The sequence below is a fragment of the Suillus subaureus genome (assembly GCF_016647635.1).
Source record: "Suillus subaureus strain MN1 chromosome Unknown BJ212scaffold_1, whole genome shotgun sequence".
Taxonomy (NCBI): Eukaryota; Fungi; Basidiomycota; class Agaricomycetes; order Boletales; family Suillaceae; genus Suillus; species Suillus subaureus.
In genome coordinates this window covers 1,375,573-1,390,107 of record NW_024538557.1, presented here as the reverse complement: position 1 = coordinate 1,390,107, position 14,535 = coordinate 1,375,573, and the positions used below count along the sequence as shown (strand labels likewise).

Here is a 14,535-nt window from a genome sequence, read left to right as displayed (position 1 = left end):
TACAATTTCTCATCCTTCACAAAAAAATCCACTCTTATCTGATCATGGCTTCATCCACTGAATGGGACCTTGAATCCTTGGCGTCCGGCACGTCCTCGTCTCCATCTTCCTGTGACGAAGATGAAGTCAATGCTCGTGTTTCGCCTGACTGGGCGAAATACCGTGGCCGCATCGAACACAGGGGCTACCGTCTGGACACTGTCCGTGATGTAAAAGATTATTATCGCCACCATTGCAACAAAATAGAGAAGGAAGGGTTACACCTGTATTTGTCTGGCTATCACCGCGCCCTTGCCAGGAGCGACGAAGATGCTCTTTGCAGAGACGTTGGTCTGGTAAGTCCTACAAGCTGTCAGGTGCCATGCACAATGTCACTGATCAAACAAGCGAGAAGGCTTGTTCAGAGCCACCCGCTGTCTTGATGGGACGAAGGTGATGGTCAAGGCAGTCCATCGGGATAGCAGGGAGCTTGATATCGTCCGGTATCTGTCTGCGCCAGCTCAACAACGGGATCCCACGAATCACTGTATACGTGAGCTTCCCCAACAGACAGTTGAACTCTATTCACCATCCAAAAAATATAGCTATTCTTGACCTCATTGATGCACCCCAGGATGATCTATGTTTCATCGTTATGGAGGAATGGTCGGCAAATATGTTCCCAGAGGCTCCAGCTAGTCTCGGTTGCCTCATGGAATCTTTGCGCCATTGCATGGAGGTACGGAGAGGATTTATCGAGTTTGTATACCGTATTAAAAGGTTCCCTCCAGCATATTGCATTCATGCATCGTCATCGCATCGCGCACTTGGACATCTCGCCGCGTAACTTCCTCACGGACTATAACGGGCGTTATGCTTGCATAGATTACGAGCTCAGTCGTCGAGTAGATGAGATATCTTGTCCGCGGATATTATACTCTCGGGGGACGGAGATCCCACCAGAAGCTGAACGTGGTCAGCTAAGTAACCCGTTTATGATCGATGTATGGGCATTAGGAGTTCTAATTTTCAGAGCGTGTGAGGTTTGTACTATAGCAGACTTCTTCACAGAACTATGACTGATGCATGACTCAAATAGCTCGCTGAACTTCACGTTCCCGAACTTATGCGTCTAGCCAAACCGATGCTTCATGGAAACCCTGACAAGCGGCCATCAGCCGCTTCAGCACTGAAAGAATTTCAACGAATACAAGCGACGATGAGAACAACTCTGCATGGCCGTCACATCTCTCCCTAGCATACTATTCTTTAATCACGTATTTGGGACTCAACATCAGACTTGGCATCGGGCATTGACATCGGGCAGGGGCGATCGTTGCAAGTATGTAGTACTGTCATATAAGCACTTCAAGACCCATCTCTACGCTTATGATACCGGATCGTCACTTCCGCTAGCTACCACTGCGTCCTCCAATTTCCGTCTTTTCCTTTCTAGGTAACGTGCACGGATATTCTCCACGTCCTCTTGTGTGTTCCGCTTTAATATTGTTCGCCTTCTTGCCTCTTCCTCATGTGTCTCTTTCTGTTTTGACACCCGTTCACGCTCCTCTTCTAGTTGTTGCCTAATTTCTCGTGCGCGGCGTTCATTGATTTCTCTCCGGCTTGCTGCTGTTCCTACTGCCTGGTGGGTTTGTACCTCACTCGTGCTGGCAGTTTGTTTTGTGATCTGGAGCCCAAGCCGTCGGGTGTTGGGAGCAGACAAGTTCAAGCCTGCAGAAAGCAATTCTCGCTTGTCGACAATTTGATTGTCGTCGTTGAGCTCAACATCTTTGCCTTGTTCTTTAGCTATTTGCGCAAGCTCGAGGTCCGATTTTGGTGTCAGTTCCGGAGGCTTGGTGATAGTTAGATTCGGAGCAGGCCCTCGTGGGCCAATGACGCGTTTAGTCTCTGTTGCTGCCACTGCCTCTTCGTGCTGTTGCTCTGAGTCTTCCAGGAGTTTACGGTAAAAATGGGCCATGCCAGTTGGTGCTCCCTTCTGTTTCCTTTTCTCAGCCTCTAAAACAGAAATAAGCAATAAGTTGTTATCGTCGCGATTTAATATACCTTCTCTCTGTCGTTCCTCCTCCTCTGCTCTCCGGACCTCAGCCATTTGGTCCTTGTATGCCTGAGTGACGAAGGCTTCCTTGTCAGCGAATTCGTCTCCTTCGGCTTCCCGTTCTAGTTGCATCATCTTCTCCTCTGCACGCAAATGATCTAGACGTCGCGTAGGCAGCCGACGTTAGAAGGCCTTCGATGTACTTGGGCTATATAACACTATTGGCAAATAGTTCCAGCGGCACGGATAATTAGAAGCGCACCTTTCGTCGTTTGGAGTCAACCTCTTTCGCCTCTTTCTGCTTGAGCTTGACCTCCTGCATCCTATCCCAAACTTCATCATACTGATACACCGTAGCATCAACCTTCATCTCTTGCTCCATGCGTTTCCTCGCGGCCTTCGAAGATTCGACATTCTGAGCTAATAGCTTTTTGTTCGCCGCTGTGCCCTTATTGTCGGACAGAGTTGGAGCAGCATCCACAGGGTCATCATCACCGAGTGATGCAAACACTGCCGGTTTCTTGAGAGGTGGTGCTGCACCGACTGGTTTTGCAGTCTTGGGGAGGGAAAAGGAGAGCTTCATGAGATCGTGGGTTATGTAAGCCTGTTAGAGCTGTTTGTTTCTTCGACTTGAATGCAACGTTATGGCTCAAAGTGCGAACGACCGCCGGCGGATAAATGGACCAGAAGAAAGCTTTCCGCCCATATTCGATGACGATGGCGAGGATATCAAGTTGAAAATGCAACGCAGTCGGGCACCTGGTGATATCAGGCCGATATGTCGGTGCCTTCTCTGCGTCTTTGTCGAATGATGTGCTGAATTTTTGACAGTCCTACAGCCAGGTCTTATAAGCCAGGCCAATGGATCTGCATACATCGAGACAGAAAAAACTAAAATTGCATGCGCTGTGTACGTTTGAGGCTACTTTTGCCTTCATCAGGCGCACCTTTTTTAAGTACCGTCATAGGTACGGACCACGGCAGTCTAAAACTACTACCTACAGCGAAAAGGGCCGGCTGAATGTCGAAGTCAAGTTTGCTCCTTTCTCGTGTACGCGTCGAAGGGCACCGATGCGCGTAAGTATTACCTGAACCATGCACGTAGCGTATTGAATGTCATAGGCCCCTCAAGGACGCCGAGGATAGATCTATTGGTGTAGCAATACATCAAGCAATCGTATCATCAATACGCCTGGAGTTATTCCCAAAGTCGACCATTGATGTTTTTATCACGATCATCGAGAACGATGGAATTGAAGGTTGCATTGCATCTGGATCATTGGCTGCAAGCACTGCACTTGCTGATGCTGGAATCGAAATGCTGGGACTAGTTGCATCATGCTCCGCTGTACGTGATTCTATTGTTTGTTTATAATTAAGTTTATATCTGGGTTTTCAGGCTATTGTCGGAGATGACATTCAACTTGATCCAAGCGAAGCTGAAGCACGAGCATCCAGCGGTACTGTGATACTTGCTTGCATGCCGGCTTTGGATAGTATCACTAGCATCTGGCAGTCGGGACAGGTGTCCGCTGACTTGTCTTTGAAGGTAATACTTTCCGACTGACCGCAGTAAACGCTAACAAGGGACCACAGTGCATGGAACAATGTCATGAGCGGTGTATTGATATTCATTCGATAGTCGCACAGTCTCTACTTGAACACAGGAGAACCGATTGACATTGTTTTCGGTCTCCGAGGTGCATTGTCACCGTTGGCCGTTGTACATGATCTTGGAACTAGTTTAGTAATTAACCGATGACACAAGTGTGAACTAGTACACACCCCTGGTGGATTTTTTCTACATGAGGTCCTTGACGCCCAATTATCTTCGGCACTGTGTTAAAGTTGTTACTTGTGACGAGCTCAAGTACTTATTTTTATTGCATATGGGGTCTACACGAGTTAACGAGGCCCGTTTACGTCACGAGCTCGTGGTTCTTTCTCAACCGTGGCGTTGAACGATTCTGAAGGCTTCACGACTTGTCTTAGACAGCAGTTTTTCCTGTCCACACTCACTAACAACTGAACCCTCATTTGATGCAGGAATTGTTCTATGCCGATGATCTTTCCCCACCTGCCTCTCTCGAATTATCGGGGGAGCACGACCGTCTCACCCTCGCTTCAGCACGCGATTCTAATGACTCGTCAGACTCACTACGCAACCTGGAACTCTCGGAGGGACCTATGTCAGAGAGAGGGCGGTCAAGATCCTACTCAATAACGGGCTTTGACTTCCAGCGCGACCTATTACCCTTGAGCTCGAGTTTGAGTGAACCGGATACTACCTCTTTCGGGGAAAGTGGGGAGAAGAACATCACATTACTGCATGGTAAGTTATTCTCCTGGCAGTCTGACGTGATACAAGCGGTTCACAGTGCACAAAAGGTATTGGACTCATCGTCGGTCTTCAAGTAAGTCCATTTATCTAATTCCATACCCGCATACCTGATATATTCTCTGGAAGATTGGATCAGGAATCTTGTGAGTAGACCAACCAGACAAGCTCAAACTCCAATTTGCAACTGTTGGTTAGCTCCTCACCAGGAGTCGTAGTTGCGAATACCCAGAGCGTGGGGGCTAGCTTGGTTGTATGGCTTGTCTCTGGATTGCTTGGTTGGACGGGAGCCAGCAGCTTTGCAGAACTAGGGTTCGTCTATCCCACGTATCATGTTACTGGTGATCGATAAACACTTTGGTTTATAGCTCCAGTATACCACTGAACGGTGGAGCCCAGGCGTATCTCGCGTATGCGTATGGACCACTTTTATCCTACCTGTTCACTTGGACAGCGATCTCAGCATTGAAACCTGGTTTGTTTTCTATCTGACTTCCTGTGAGATTGGTAGATATACATCCAGTTGCATTACAGGTGGAAATGCGGTCATAAGCCTCATCTTTGCCGAATACCTGAACCGGCTCGTATGGCACGCTGCTCACGACGAGGTAGCACCAGATGACATTCCCCAATGGGCCATCAAACTTACTGCGGTGGCAGCAGTGCTCAGCGTTACCATGATTTGCGCAGCTACGCGGAATTTGGGCACTAGGGCTTCTGTGGTGTTCACCTCGGTGAAGGTGCGTTCGTTTATAGTTGATCTCGCTTCTATCTAATAACGGCCCGGCCTCAGATCGCCGCCCTCGTGAGTGTTATGGTACGAGTACTGAGTTGAGGCTCATTCCTTGCGAGATATTTGTGATCGTACTAGGGATGGTACAACTTATTCGGGGGAAAGCATCGGAATCATTCTCTCGACCACTATTCGAGGACTCGAGCCATAGTCCGTCGGCATATTCATTAGCTCTTTACTCTGGGCTATGGGCATTTGATGGATGGGATCAGGCCAACTACGTCGGAGGTGAGATGAAGAACCCCGGTAAAGATATCCCAAGAGCCATACATTCAAGTATGGTGGTTGTGATGGTAAGCAATAGAGGTATCATTCGAGATGCATAGACATTAAACCCTTTCAGACACTTTTCTTATTAGCGAATATCTCGTATTTCGTGGTGCTAGACAAAGTTACTGTTGGTATGAGCAACACGGTTGCCTTGGACTTTGGTCGAGCGCTCTTTGGACCAGCAGGCGGTGTAGTTTTTGCTGTGATGGTTGCCATCTCTTGCTTCGGAGCATTGAATGGTAGATATTTCCTGCATAGTTTCCAGGTACTCGTATTTATCTCCTATAGGGAGTACCTTCACTTCTGCGCGCCTCATCTGCGTTGCCGGACGAGAGGGATACCTTCCTGCAATGTTTGGTCGCCTGAACAAGTCGAGGCAAACACCAGTCAATGCGATCCTCCTCCAAGCGGCCATCACTATTGTGTTTATCGTCATAGGAGGTGGTTTTCGGTCGCTGATCAACTTCTCCGTTGTGGCGTCCTGGTCATTTTTCTTCCTTACTGTACGTTTGGGTGCTCTACGGACGTTATGTTTTGATTTACTTTTTAAAGGTTCTGGGCCTTGTCATACTTCGCGTGAAGGAACCAATGCTGGAAAGGTGAGTCATTGGAACCTACTGTGCTACAAAGTTAAAGTTAACCTTGAGATCAGACCTTATAAAGCATGGATTGTGACCCCGCTGGTGTTTTGTGCTGTAAGGTTTATGATTATTTCCAGGTGGACTCATTGACTATGACACATAATAACAGGTTGCGCTATTTTTGTTATGCATGCCAATTATCGCAGCACCGCTAGAAGCTATGGCAGTTCTAGGTGATTGATGGGTCCTCCTATACCCACTGTGAAACTTCTGATTTCGTCATCTGCAGGCTTCGTGTTGGCAGGAATACCAGTGTATTATTTGACGAATCCGAATCGTGATCAGGCCAGTTTGCCTGCCTTTCTTGGTGAGTAACTAGTTTTCTCCTGACATCAAATGATGACATGGATGTGTTCTTCAGGCTTCTTCAGTACTTGCGTTGCTAGAATTAGAGGCCAACCGTCCGCGGGCACGGGATGGGTGGCAGTATCCACGGAGGGTGACGAGGTGGAGATGCTTGATAATCGGACTTCACGTGCACGCCTGAACAGACAATGATCAGTGATGACTAGTGTTGCACAATCTTAATGATATTGACCATCGCTTCTTGTGTGTACACGACAAACACTTGTTTCAGTACTAGGTCATGCGCTGGCTATGCAGGTACTGCGCAGTGTGCGTGAGACTTAGGACAAATGTCGGCAAGCTCCGTCGAGTCAGTGGGCGACAACAGCGATTGCGCGATTTGGGTCCGCCATATATAAGAGCCTTTGTTGTGAAACAGGGACCTACACGTTATCATTGACGAGCCTTCATCCGCATTCTTAATTATCTATTTTTATAACATCAAGTATGGCAAGCGAAGTCGTCGAGCACAAGTATCAGCTCAATGTTAAGGTCTGTTGCGGATAGATCTGTTTGATCTGATACGAACCGCCGATTGCATAGATGACATGCGGAGGTTGTTCTGGAGCTGTTACTCGTGTATTGACCAAGGCGCAGCAGGAAGGTGCGATGGTTACGACGAATGATCAGGGCAAGGCTGACCGAATGAAACACGTTGATAGGATCAGTTTCGAGTTTTGATGTTAGTTTGGAGACCCAGCTCGTGAACGTTAAAGGTCCTATCGAAAAAGACGCCCTGGTAGAGAAGATCCGGAAGACGGGTAAAGAGGTGAGGCCGAGATCATGGTTTTCTGGACCTCGGATGACTTATCGATGGTATGGCTTCTAGATTATCTCGGTCACGTCTCAGGATGACTTGGAGGCCGAAGTAGCGGTTTAAGTTATGAATCAGAGAAGGATTTCATGCCCGTCACTTATCCTTGTCCATCTCGAGGCTTCCGGATAATTCCCCTGGCGACTACTAAGTATATAGAAACTAAACTGTTTTGGCGTCTGTACTATTTAAATCTGAATTCGAATACATAGTTAAATCCTTATGGTTGTGGGTCTGACGTCCGCGTCAGGGTCGTACACGTGGGATAGTGGATTACAACGATGACGGTGGCCGAAACCGTGTGTCTGGTTTGAACCGATATTAATTAGCAAGTCTCTGAAAGGCTGTCATCAGGCTTCTGACCGAGTGAATACCTGGTCTTACTTTCACTGCCATGAATCACACTCCTTTCTGTGCCATCCCCTTGTAAACTTGGTCTGAATCCTTACCCGGTTCCGAGCCAGTTCAACCGACCCTGGTGGCCTCGTCTCTTCTTACGGCCTAATTCTTCTTTCTTTTCACCCCCACGACTAGTACTGGTCTTGCCTGCGAATTCGCGAATTCGCGATTTCGGAGGAGCCTAGAGCCAACTTCATGTCCTCGCCTAGTACTGCGACGGCATCCAGCACCGCGTTTCTTACTGATCCTACCTACCCCTGCATTCTCGGACGACCTTGAATGGATCACGGCATACCTTACAATTCACTCCCTTAGTGTCCCAAGTCGACGCTACTCCTTTCTTATCTGGATTGTTGTGGTTCTCTTTTTTCTTGCCTTTGCCATCCTTCACTGGACAGGTTCAAGAGGTGGTTTTCTCGGAGCCCATTGGACAAAATGGACTCTCCGTCGGCGAACTTGGAGAAAAAAGCATAACATCGCACTTGCTCTCAAAAGAAATGAGCCGCAACGCCAACCCAGTTCTTTGCCTTCCAATGCCCAACTTCTTTGTTTGGCACTGCTCCTGGGAGGATCCTTAGCCCTTGCATTTGTCGGCCCAGACTATATTTCTCCCACTCTCAAAGTGTGGCAAGTTCGCCGAGACATTACCTTCGTAGAGCCCCAGCGTCGTAGTTTTATTCCGAACATCACTCCCTATCTGCCACTTCAACCACAATACACTATCGATAAAGCATGGTGGACTTCATCAGCACGCGTAGGACAAATTGCGTTTGCTCTCTTTCCTCTTTGCGTGCTTTTCGCCCTCAAAGCGCCCCCTTTCGCAGTCTTCGCCATTCCTTTCATGATACAGTTCTTCTTCGACAAACTCGGTTGGCTTCATCGTTGGACAGGCAGGCTAATATGGTTTCTTACATCAATTCATGTTGCTCTCTGGAGCGTCCAGCTCGTTCGAGATCACAAACCCAGTACTGGTCGTGTCGCATACGTTTACGCTTTCTCATACACACCCTTCATCTTTGGCTGGATCGTGAGTAGGATTTCCCTTTCATGCTGATAGTCTGACAAATTAGCCAGGCGTTTGCATTGCTGACATCCATAATCGTTCTGTCCATGAACTCCATTCGAAGGAACTTCTACGAAGCCTTCTATTTCTTGCATGTTTTGCTTGTCCCACTCATGCTCGCCTCTGCCGCATTCCATCATCCCACACTCTGGTGGTGGTGTTGGGGTGCTCTCGCAATTTGGGTGGGTGAACGTCTTTGGCGGTGGACTTGGTGGTTTGCCACCAATGCCCCCATTCTAAATAGCAGTTCGTCGCGACCGGCGATGTCTAAGCGTTCACACCCTGCAATAACTGCTACTGACACGCTCGAGATGGAACGTCTTCGCCTCCAGTCACTGCATACACTCGTTGATTCGCAATCCTTCCGTTCACCGAGCCCTTTGAACCCATATTATCAGTCTGACAAACAAATAGTTAGTCCACATTCACCATTGCTTCCCACTCGTCGTCTGCTCGCAGGATCGCTCGAACCGGACACTGCTAGGTCCGCAATATACCATCCCTCTCCATATATTCCCCCTCCAGGGTATGCCCACGCCGAGCTCCTCTCTGGTCATACAGTGCGGCTGCGTCTTATAACTCCTGGATTCCTACCTTGGGCTCCGGGTCAACATTTCCTCATCAAAATCCCCAGCGTCTCCCGATTCACCACCCATCCTTTCACCTGTGCCTCCATATGTGACTATGAGTCACCTACAGGTGAGGGCCGCTTGATCGTTATGCTCATCCGTACAAGAACCGGCTGGACTCGAGATTTATGGGATTTGGTTTCACGTATGACCGCTGAGCGGTCACCTGGTGACATTCCAATTTCCGCCGCAGAAAATCTTCCCAAGTATGGTGTCTTGTTGAGGACATATGTGGACGGACCTTTTGGTAGTTCGATTCGCGCTCGTTGGGGCAACTACTCGACAGTGCTGATCATCGCTGGTGGCTCAGGAGTGAGCTTCGGCTTGTCTGTGCTGCAGTACATTTGTATGTGCCTTTCTGGCCGGGATGGGAAGAGTCTGGGTGGCCATCCTGGAGGTTGGGGGAAGAAATCCTTCCTGACCAAACGAGTACGCTTCGTATGGCTTGTCCGTGAATATTGTGAGTTCTCGAAAACTTTCATTTGATCATTATAAACTAACGTTACCCTTGTATAGCTCATATACAGTGGTGTGCTTCTGTTGTTCGCCGCTGTCTTTCCTTGGTACCATCGTCTGCATTGCAAATCGACATCTTTATTACCAACTTCAAACCCATCGCTCTCAAGGAATCCGATCTGCTTCCTTTGCAGGTTCCTCAGCGGTCATTCTTTACTTCTGAACCTGTTCATTCTAAGGAACTGCAGCCTCCTCACCCGTCCTTTGCACGCGGCGGTCCTACATCCCTCCGCTCTGATTCCAGCGACTCCACCGAGAATTACGAGAGTGATGTTGACCTGGGCTACTACACTGGAGAACCTGGGGACCCAGTGGCACCAGAGGAAGATATTGGCTTTGCACATGAGTCCCACATGCTCGAGTTGACTAACTTCGATGGTGACGATGACGCCGCTCTGCCCGGGGAACACAATTTATCCCGCAAGGTGAAGAAGGAAGGCAAGTTGCGACGAGCTCAGTCGCGGAAGGTCACCAATCAGAGAACGGTGCGGTTGTTGGAGCCTCCCAGTCGTCCTAACAGCATGCAACTCGCTGCGAATAGAGTGTCTGCTATCTCTGCCACATCGGGACTTTCTACGGACAGACTACTTCCTTTATCTATAAATACGGACAGGAGGTGGTCTGAGATATCAATGGACACCTTCGCGTCTCCGACTTCCATGTACGGCGATTCGCCGACGCGCGGTCAGCAGTTGACGTACCCCGAGTCTGCCTTCTCTCTCGGTGGTCGTCCTTCTCCAGCGGGTCGTACAGGGGCATCAATATCCATGTATTCCGCCGGTAGCTGGGAAGGCAAATCAGATGCTGGCAGTTCTCGGGGTCTGTTATCATCTTCCGCACCCGATGGATTGCTCGATCTGGGCCAGTTCGACATCAGCGAGGAAGAAGCGTTGGATATCGATGTTGTGGCAGAGCATGCACGACCTGGTAAACCCAAGCTTGACAGGATCCTTGCAGATGAAGTCGAGCAGTCGGAAGGTCCTGTGATGGTTGCATGTAAGGTCTATTTCTCGTTAGTTTTTCGACGGTGCTCATTTGTTCTGCCCAGGTTGCGGTCCCACCTCACTCAATGCGATGGTTCGCAAAATCATTGCCGCGCAGATCGACCCTGGGCGAGTGTGGCGAGGTGATATGCGCGGGTCGATATCACTCGTTTCCGAGGAATTTGAGTATTGAAATATTGACGATTTACCGTGACATTTTATTTCACTCTTCATCCGCACATTCCCCTGGATTCTTTTCTGAACACTGATGATTCATCAGAATATTTCACTGCACTCTTCATCGAACCATATTGTTATTACCACGTACTATCTTAGACTTTCTCCGGTATTTTTCTTCTCGCATTTTGCATCTCATCCTAGCATAGTTATCGTCGCTGTCCGGACATGAGTCCACTAGAATCTTTGGCCAATGTATCCTTCGTCCGTTGACGTACAGATAGACCCATCAGTTAGATACTCCTGTTCACTGAAGTCTAACCACGGCTAATGAAACGTGCCAGAACGCCTTAAACTGGTGGCTTGACGATTCCCTGGCTGATCTTGTAATAGACTGTCGACGTGTCTTCTGAGGTAATGGCCACATAAATCTCTGAGGGTGAAGGATCAAGGCTAGTAAAAGCGGCGCGAAGCCTAGGGATGCGCTGAATACAAGTAGATCCAGAGATGGTCTACCGGACGTACCACGATGTAGAAATTGACTCAGACAACGAGCAGGGTACTACAACGCAGATGAATGGTCCTCGGTCTGTGTCCTGTCGTGCACATCAATAAATTTCATACGCTGGCGCGAGAAGATGCTAACAGGAGTTGGTCGTTGGCCTTTGATCGCGGCTCGTTTGCAAGCTGGAAAGTCGAGAACTTCGACATCGGTCCATCTTTGTGCTGAAAAGGAGTCTACGTCAACCGGAATGGGTCATGGCCCACAAAGGCTGCGTACCGAGAGTTAGGTCATTGTATACCTGGAACAGCGCGCCTCCGGTTGCAGGATATTTTGCGAGCAGCTGCGAAAGCACCGGGTACTACACGCAAAAGGGGTGAGGATCCAGTCTTGTAGTGAACAACTTGTCACTTGCAGATGGATGATTCTGCATGAGAGCAGATAATGGTCAAGGTTACCTTGAACGTAAAAAATGACGCGAATTACGCGGTGGTAAATATTATCGAGGTCTTCATCAAGTCATTGTGAGTTAACCAGATATCATCTTGGTAATCGCTAGCATCGTGAGGTCTCTACTCCTTGCTGTCAGCAGGCCTCTGCGCCTCGGATTCAGCACTTCAAATTGTCGTACACAACGGTTTGCATTGCAGATATCACGCAAGAAGAGCACTATGTCAGACGTTGGTAGCTCGTCCATCACGGTGCCCGAAGGGTTCACGCTCCACACGGAAAACACGTCCCACATCCTGATTTCATCGAAGGAGGAGGCATTTCTGAATCCAGTTCAGGAATTCAATCGGGATCTCAGCGTCGCGTGCATCAGAGTATGGAGCGAAGAACTAAATAGGGAGAAGGAAGCAAAGTGGAAGCAGGCTCAGGAGAGACGAGCGAAAAGGGAGGCGGGAGGAGAAGCGGAGACGGGGCAGCAGAAGAAGGCAAAAAGTGAGTATCTCTTGTGAGGTATTCAAAGTCTTGTTAATGAATGATTATTACCAGCGGAATCTACTGAACTGAGCAATGATCCGGGTGATGGTTTACCAGGAGATGTTCCTACCACCGGAAGTACATCTGAAGGCAACAAACGAGAGATACTGGTGGGTTGCTTCATATTTTGCAATGACAGTACTGAATCATCGTCTAAAGTACCGACCCCATAAGTTCGTGCTACTGGAAGCATTGTCGGCAACTGGTCTTCGGTCCATCCGCTATGCAAAAGAGATCCCTCTTGTGAGGTTTGTGTCTGAGTTTTGTGAGCAAGCATACATTTCATCACCCTTCAAGATTCGTCATTGCGAACGACTTGTCTGCATCTGCTACGGCTGCCATGAAGAGAAATGTAGAACTCAATGGTCTTGGACCTTCATCTGATCCAGCTGACAGCACGTTATCATCGGACCACCAGGCCCCTTCCTGATCGTGGAAAGGTGAGAATTAACGAGGGGGATGCATGGTAAGTCCCTGGTTATCGAGCTATGGTTTTGTCTGAGGTACATACTATGTAAGTGCACTCATGTACAACCATCGCACAGAGAAGACACGTGTCGATGTTATCGACCTCGATCCATATGGCACTGCTGCGCCTTTTATCGATGGTGCTGTCCAATGTGTCAACGATGGAGGCAAGTAAACTAAAATACGTGCCTCATGTCCAGGACTCATTTAGCTACCTCACAGGACTTCTGTGCGTCACATGCACAGACTTGTCAGTTCTAGCGACGACAAATTACCATGAGAAGTGGTACGTACTTGGGCCCGCATGCAACTGATGAATGAATGTTCAACGGATGGCCGTAAAGCTTCTCAAATTACGGTGGTATTCCTGTCAAAGCGGAATACTGTCACGAGGCGGTATGGGCATCCCCATGATCAAGTCATACCTCACTGACGTCCCTGAAGGCTCTCAGACTCGTGTTAAACACACTGTCAACTTCTGCAGGCCGGTACGGAAGATACATCGAGCCGCTTCTATGTCTATCTATCGACTTTTACGTTCGCCTCTTCGTACGCGTTCACTCTGCGCCCATAGAGGTCAAAAAGATTGCCAGGCAAGTTGCGTTATGTCATGATGTTGACACATTGTCACGCTTCCCGTTCCTAGCAAAACAGCAATATATTACATATGCCAGGGCTGCCAGTCATTCTACCAGCAGCCGTTGGGCCGGATCGTGGAAAAAGTTCACGAACGAACCGGTAATGCAAACCTCCAGTTCAAGACTCAAGCGGGCCCCCCTGTGCCACAAAAATGCACAGAGTGTGGTTCTGCGTTGCATGTGAGTAGTCGGATCAAGGGTTAGATGTTAGATTCATGTTATGGCAAGGTCGCAGGTCCGATGTGGTCCGGTCCATTACACAACAACAGTTTCATTTCACAAGTGCTTGAGCACTTGGAGAGCAACCAAGATAAATATGGTACAGCAGTCCGCATGAAAGGGATGCTGACAGTAGCCAATGAGGTACGATCAGAGAACCGTATCTCCATCACAGACAGACGACCGATCTCCGACCTTTTAGGAGTTACACGTCCCGTTCTACTTTACCCCATCCCGGATAGCTGGCTTCTTCCACTCGGTTTGTCCCCCTTTGGATGACGTGGCGTATGTCGTTATCTCTGATATTACACATGTGCTGAAACGTCATTTCAGGTCAGCTCTCCTCAACGCCGGTCACACCGTATCACGTTCACATGCTTCACCAGGCTCTTTGAAGACTGGCGCAACACGTCAAGATGTGCATGATATCTTCAGGTCTTGGGTGAAGAAACATCCCGTGAGAATGGATAAGGTCTCTGAGACATCTCTCGCGAGGCAATTACTCGCAAAGGAAGCAAGGCATGTGCCAGTCTGAGAAACAGACTGCCAGCTGATCACAATCTGCAGGGAGGAGGCTAATTTCACCAGACACCCTCGATCAGTCACGCAAGCGTCAAAAGTAAAACTGGTTCGCTATCAGCAGAACCCAGCTCCCAACTGGGGCCCCGGTATGAAAGCAGACTCCGGAACGAAACGTAAACGCGAAGAGGAAAATGAATAG

The 14,535-nt window shown here is 48.7% G+C and overlaps 8 protein-coding genes across 8 annotated transcripts; 6 read left to right on the top strand and 2 right to left on the bottom strand.

Annotated features, from left to right (window-relative positions):
* Positions 1-44: 44 nt before the first annotated feature.
* BJ212DRAFT_1257288 (kinase-like domain-containing protein) lies at positions 45-1,237 on the top strand (the record flags this gene model as incomplete). The annotated part of the gene is made up of 5 exons (XM_041329843.1): positions 45-335; positions 388-532; positions 585-718; positions 771-1,022; positions 1,079-1,237. The coding sequence occupies 5 exons, from the start codon at positions 45-47 to the stop codon at positions 1,235-1,237; spliced, it is 981 nt and encodes a 326-aa protein (XP_041200094.1).
* Positions 1,238-1,366: 129 nt separating this feature from the next.
* On the bottom strand, positions 1,367-2,618 carry BJ212DRAFT_1443369 (uncharacterized protein; the record flags this gene model as incomplete). The annotated part of the gene is made up of 3 exons (XM_041337817.1): positions 1,367-1,995; positions 2,044-2,176; positions 2,298-2,618. 3 exons carry the CDS (start codon positions 2,616-2,618, stop codon positions 1,367-1,369), a joined length of 1,083 nt encoding a protein of 360 aa, XP_041200093.1.
* A 28-nt stretch (positions 2,619-2,646) lies between these two features.
* On the top strand, positions 2,647-3,652 carry BJ212DRAFT_1311151 (mRNA transport regulator 3). The gene is made up of 5 exons (XM_041334006.1): positions 2,647-2,815; positions 2,867-2,945; positions 3,004-3,112; positions 3,168-3,383; positions 3,435-3,652. Exons 1-5 carry the CDS (start codon positions 2,680-2,682, stop codon positions 3,600-3,602), a joined length of 708 nt encoding a protein of 235 aa, XP_041200092.1. The 5' UTR covers positions 2,647-2,679; the 3' UTR covers positions 3,603-3,652.
* Positions 3,653-3,931: 279 nt separating this feature from the next.
* Positions 3,932-6,737, top strand: BJ212DRAFT_1311145 (L-methionine transporter). The gene is made up of 15 exons (XM_041334005.1): positions 3,932-4,367; positions 4,424-4,449; positions 4,503-4,519; positions 4,572-4,685; positions 4,742-4,848; positions 4,908-5,113; positions 5,167-5,178; positions 5,226-5,459; positions 5,510-5,675; positions 5,725-5,939; positions 5,989-6,035; positions 6,089-6,131; positions 6,187-6,250; positions 6,307-6,384; positions 6,439-6,737. Exons 1-15 carry the CDS (start codon positions 4,076-4,078, stop codon positions 6,573-6,575), a joined length of 1,758 nt encoding a protein of 585 aa, XP_041200091.1. The 5' UTR covers positions 3,932-4,075; the 3' UTR covers positions 6,576-6,737.
* A 228-nt stretch (positions 6,738-6,965) lies between these two features.
* BJ212DRAFT_1257990 (uncharacterized protein) lies at positions 6,966-7,251 on the top strand (the record flags this gene model as incomplete). The annotated part of the gene is made up of 2 exons (XM_041329906.1): positions 6,966-7,026; positions 7,085-7,251. 2 exons carry the CDS (start codon positions 6,966-6,968, stop codon positions 7,249-7,251), a joined length of 228 nt encoding a protein of 75 aa, XP_041200090.1.
* Positions 7,252-7,517: 266 nt separating this feature from the next.
* Positions 7,518-11,019, top strand: BJ212DRAFT_1443366 (uncharacterized protein; the record flags this gene model as incomplete). The annotated part of the gene is made up of 8 exons (XM_041337816.1): positions 7,518-7,539; positions 7,863-8,662; positions 8,710-9,376; positions 9,398-9,787; positions 9,844-10,459; positions 10,551-10,662; positions 10,710-10,839; positions 10,892-11,019. The coding sequence occupies 8 exons, from the start codon at positions 7,518-7,520 to the stop codon at positions 11,017-11,019; spliced, it is 2,865 nt and encodes a 954-aa protein (XP_041200089.1).
* A 334-nt stretch (positions 11,020-11,353) lies between these two features.
* BJ212DRAFT_1474416 (tRNA intron endonuclease) lies at positions 11,354-12,020 on the bottom strand (the record flags this gene model as incomplete). The annotated part of the gene is made up of 6 exons (XM_041339086.1): positions 11,354-11,477; positions 11,529-11,599; positions 11,650-11,729; positions 11,785-11,866; positions 11,917-11,932; positions 11,992-12,020. 6 exons carry the CDS (start codon positions 12,018-12,020, stop codon positions 11,354-11,356), a joined length of 402 nt encoding a protein of 133 aa, XP_041200088.1.
* On the top strand, positions 11,785-14,535 carry BJ212DRAFT_1493276 (tRNA methyltransferase; the record flags this gene model as incomplete). The annotated part of the gene is given in 14 exon segments (XM_041341506.1): positions 11,785-12,447; positions 12,502-12,599; positions 12,649-12,737; positions 12,787-12,888; positions 12,908-12,955; positions 13,009-13,124; positions 13,180-13,243; positions 13,302-13,353; positions 13,402-13,550; positions 13,604-13,775; positions 13,824-13,958; positions 14,017-14,099; positions 14,148-14,333; positions 14,382-14,535. The coding sequence occupies 14 exon segments, from the start codon at positions 12,177-12,179 to the stop codon at positions 14,533-14,535; spliced, it is 1,719 nt and encodes a 572-aa protein (XP_041200087.1). The 5' UTR covers positions 11,785-12,176.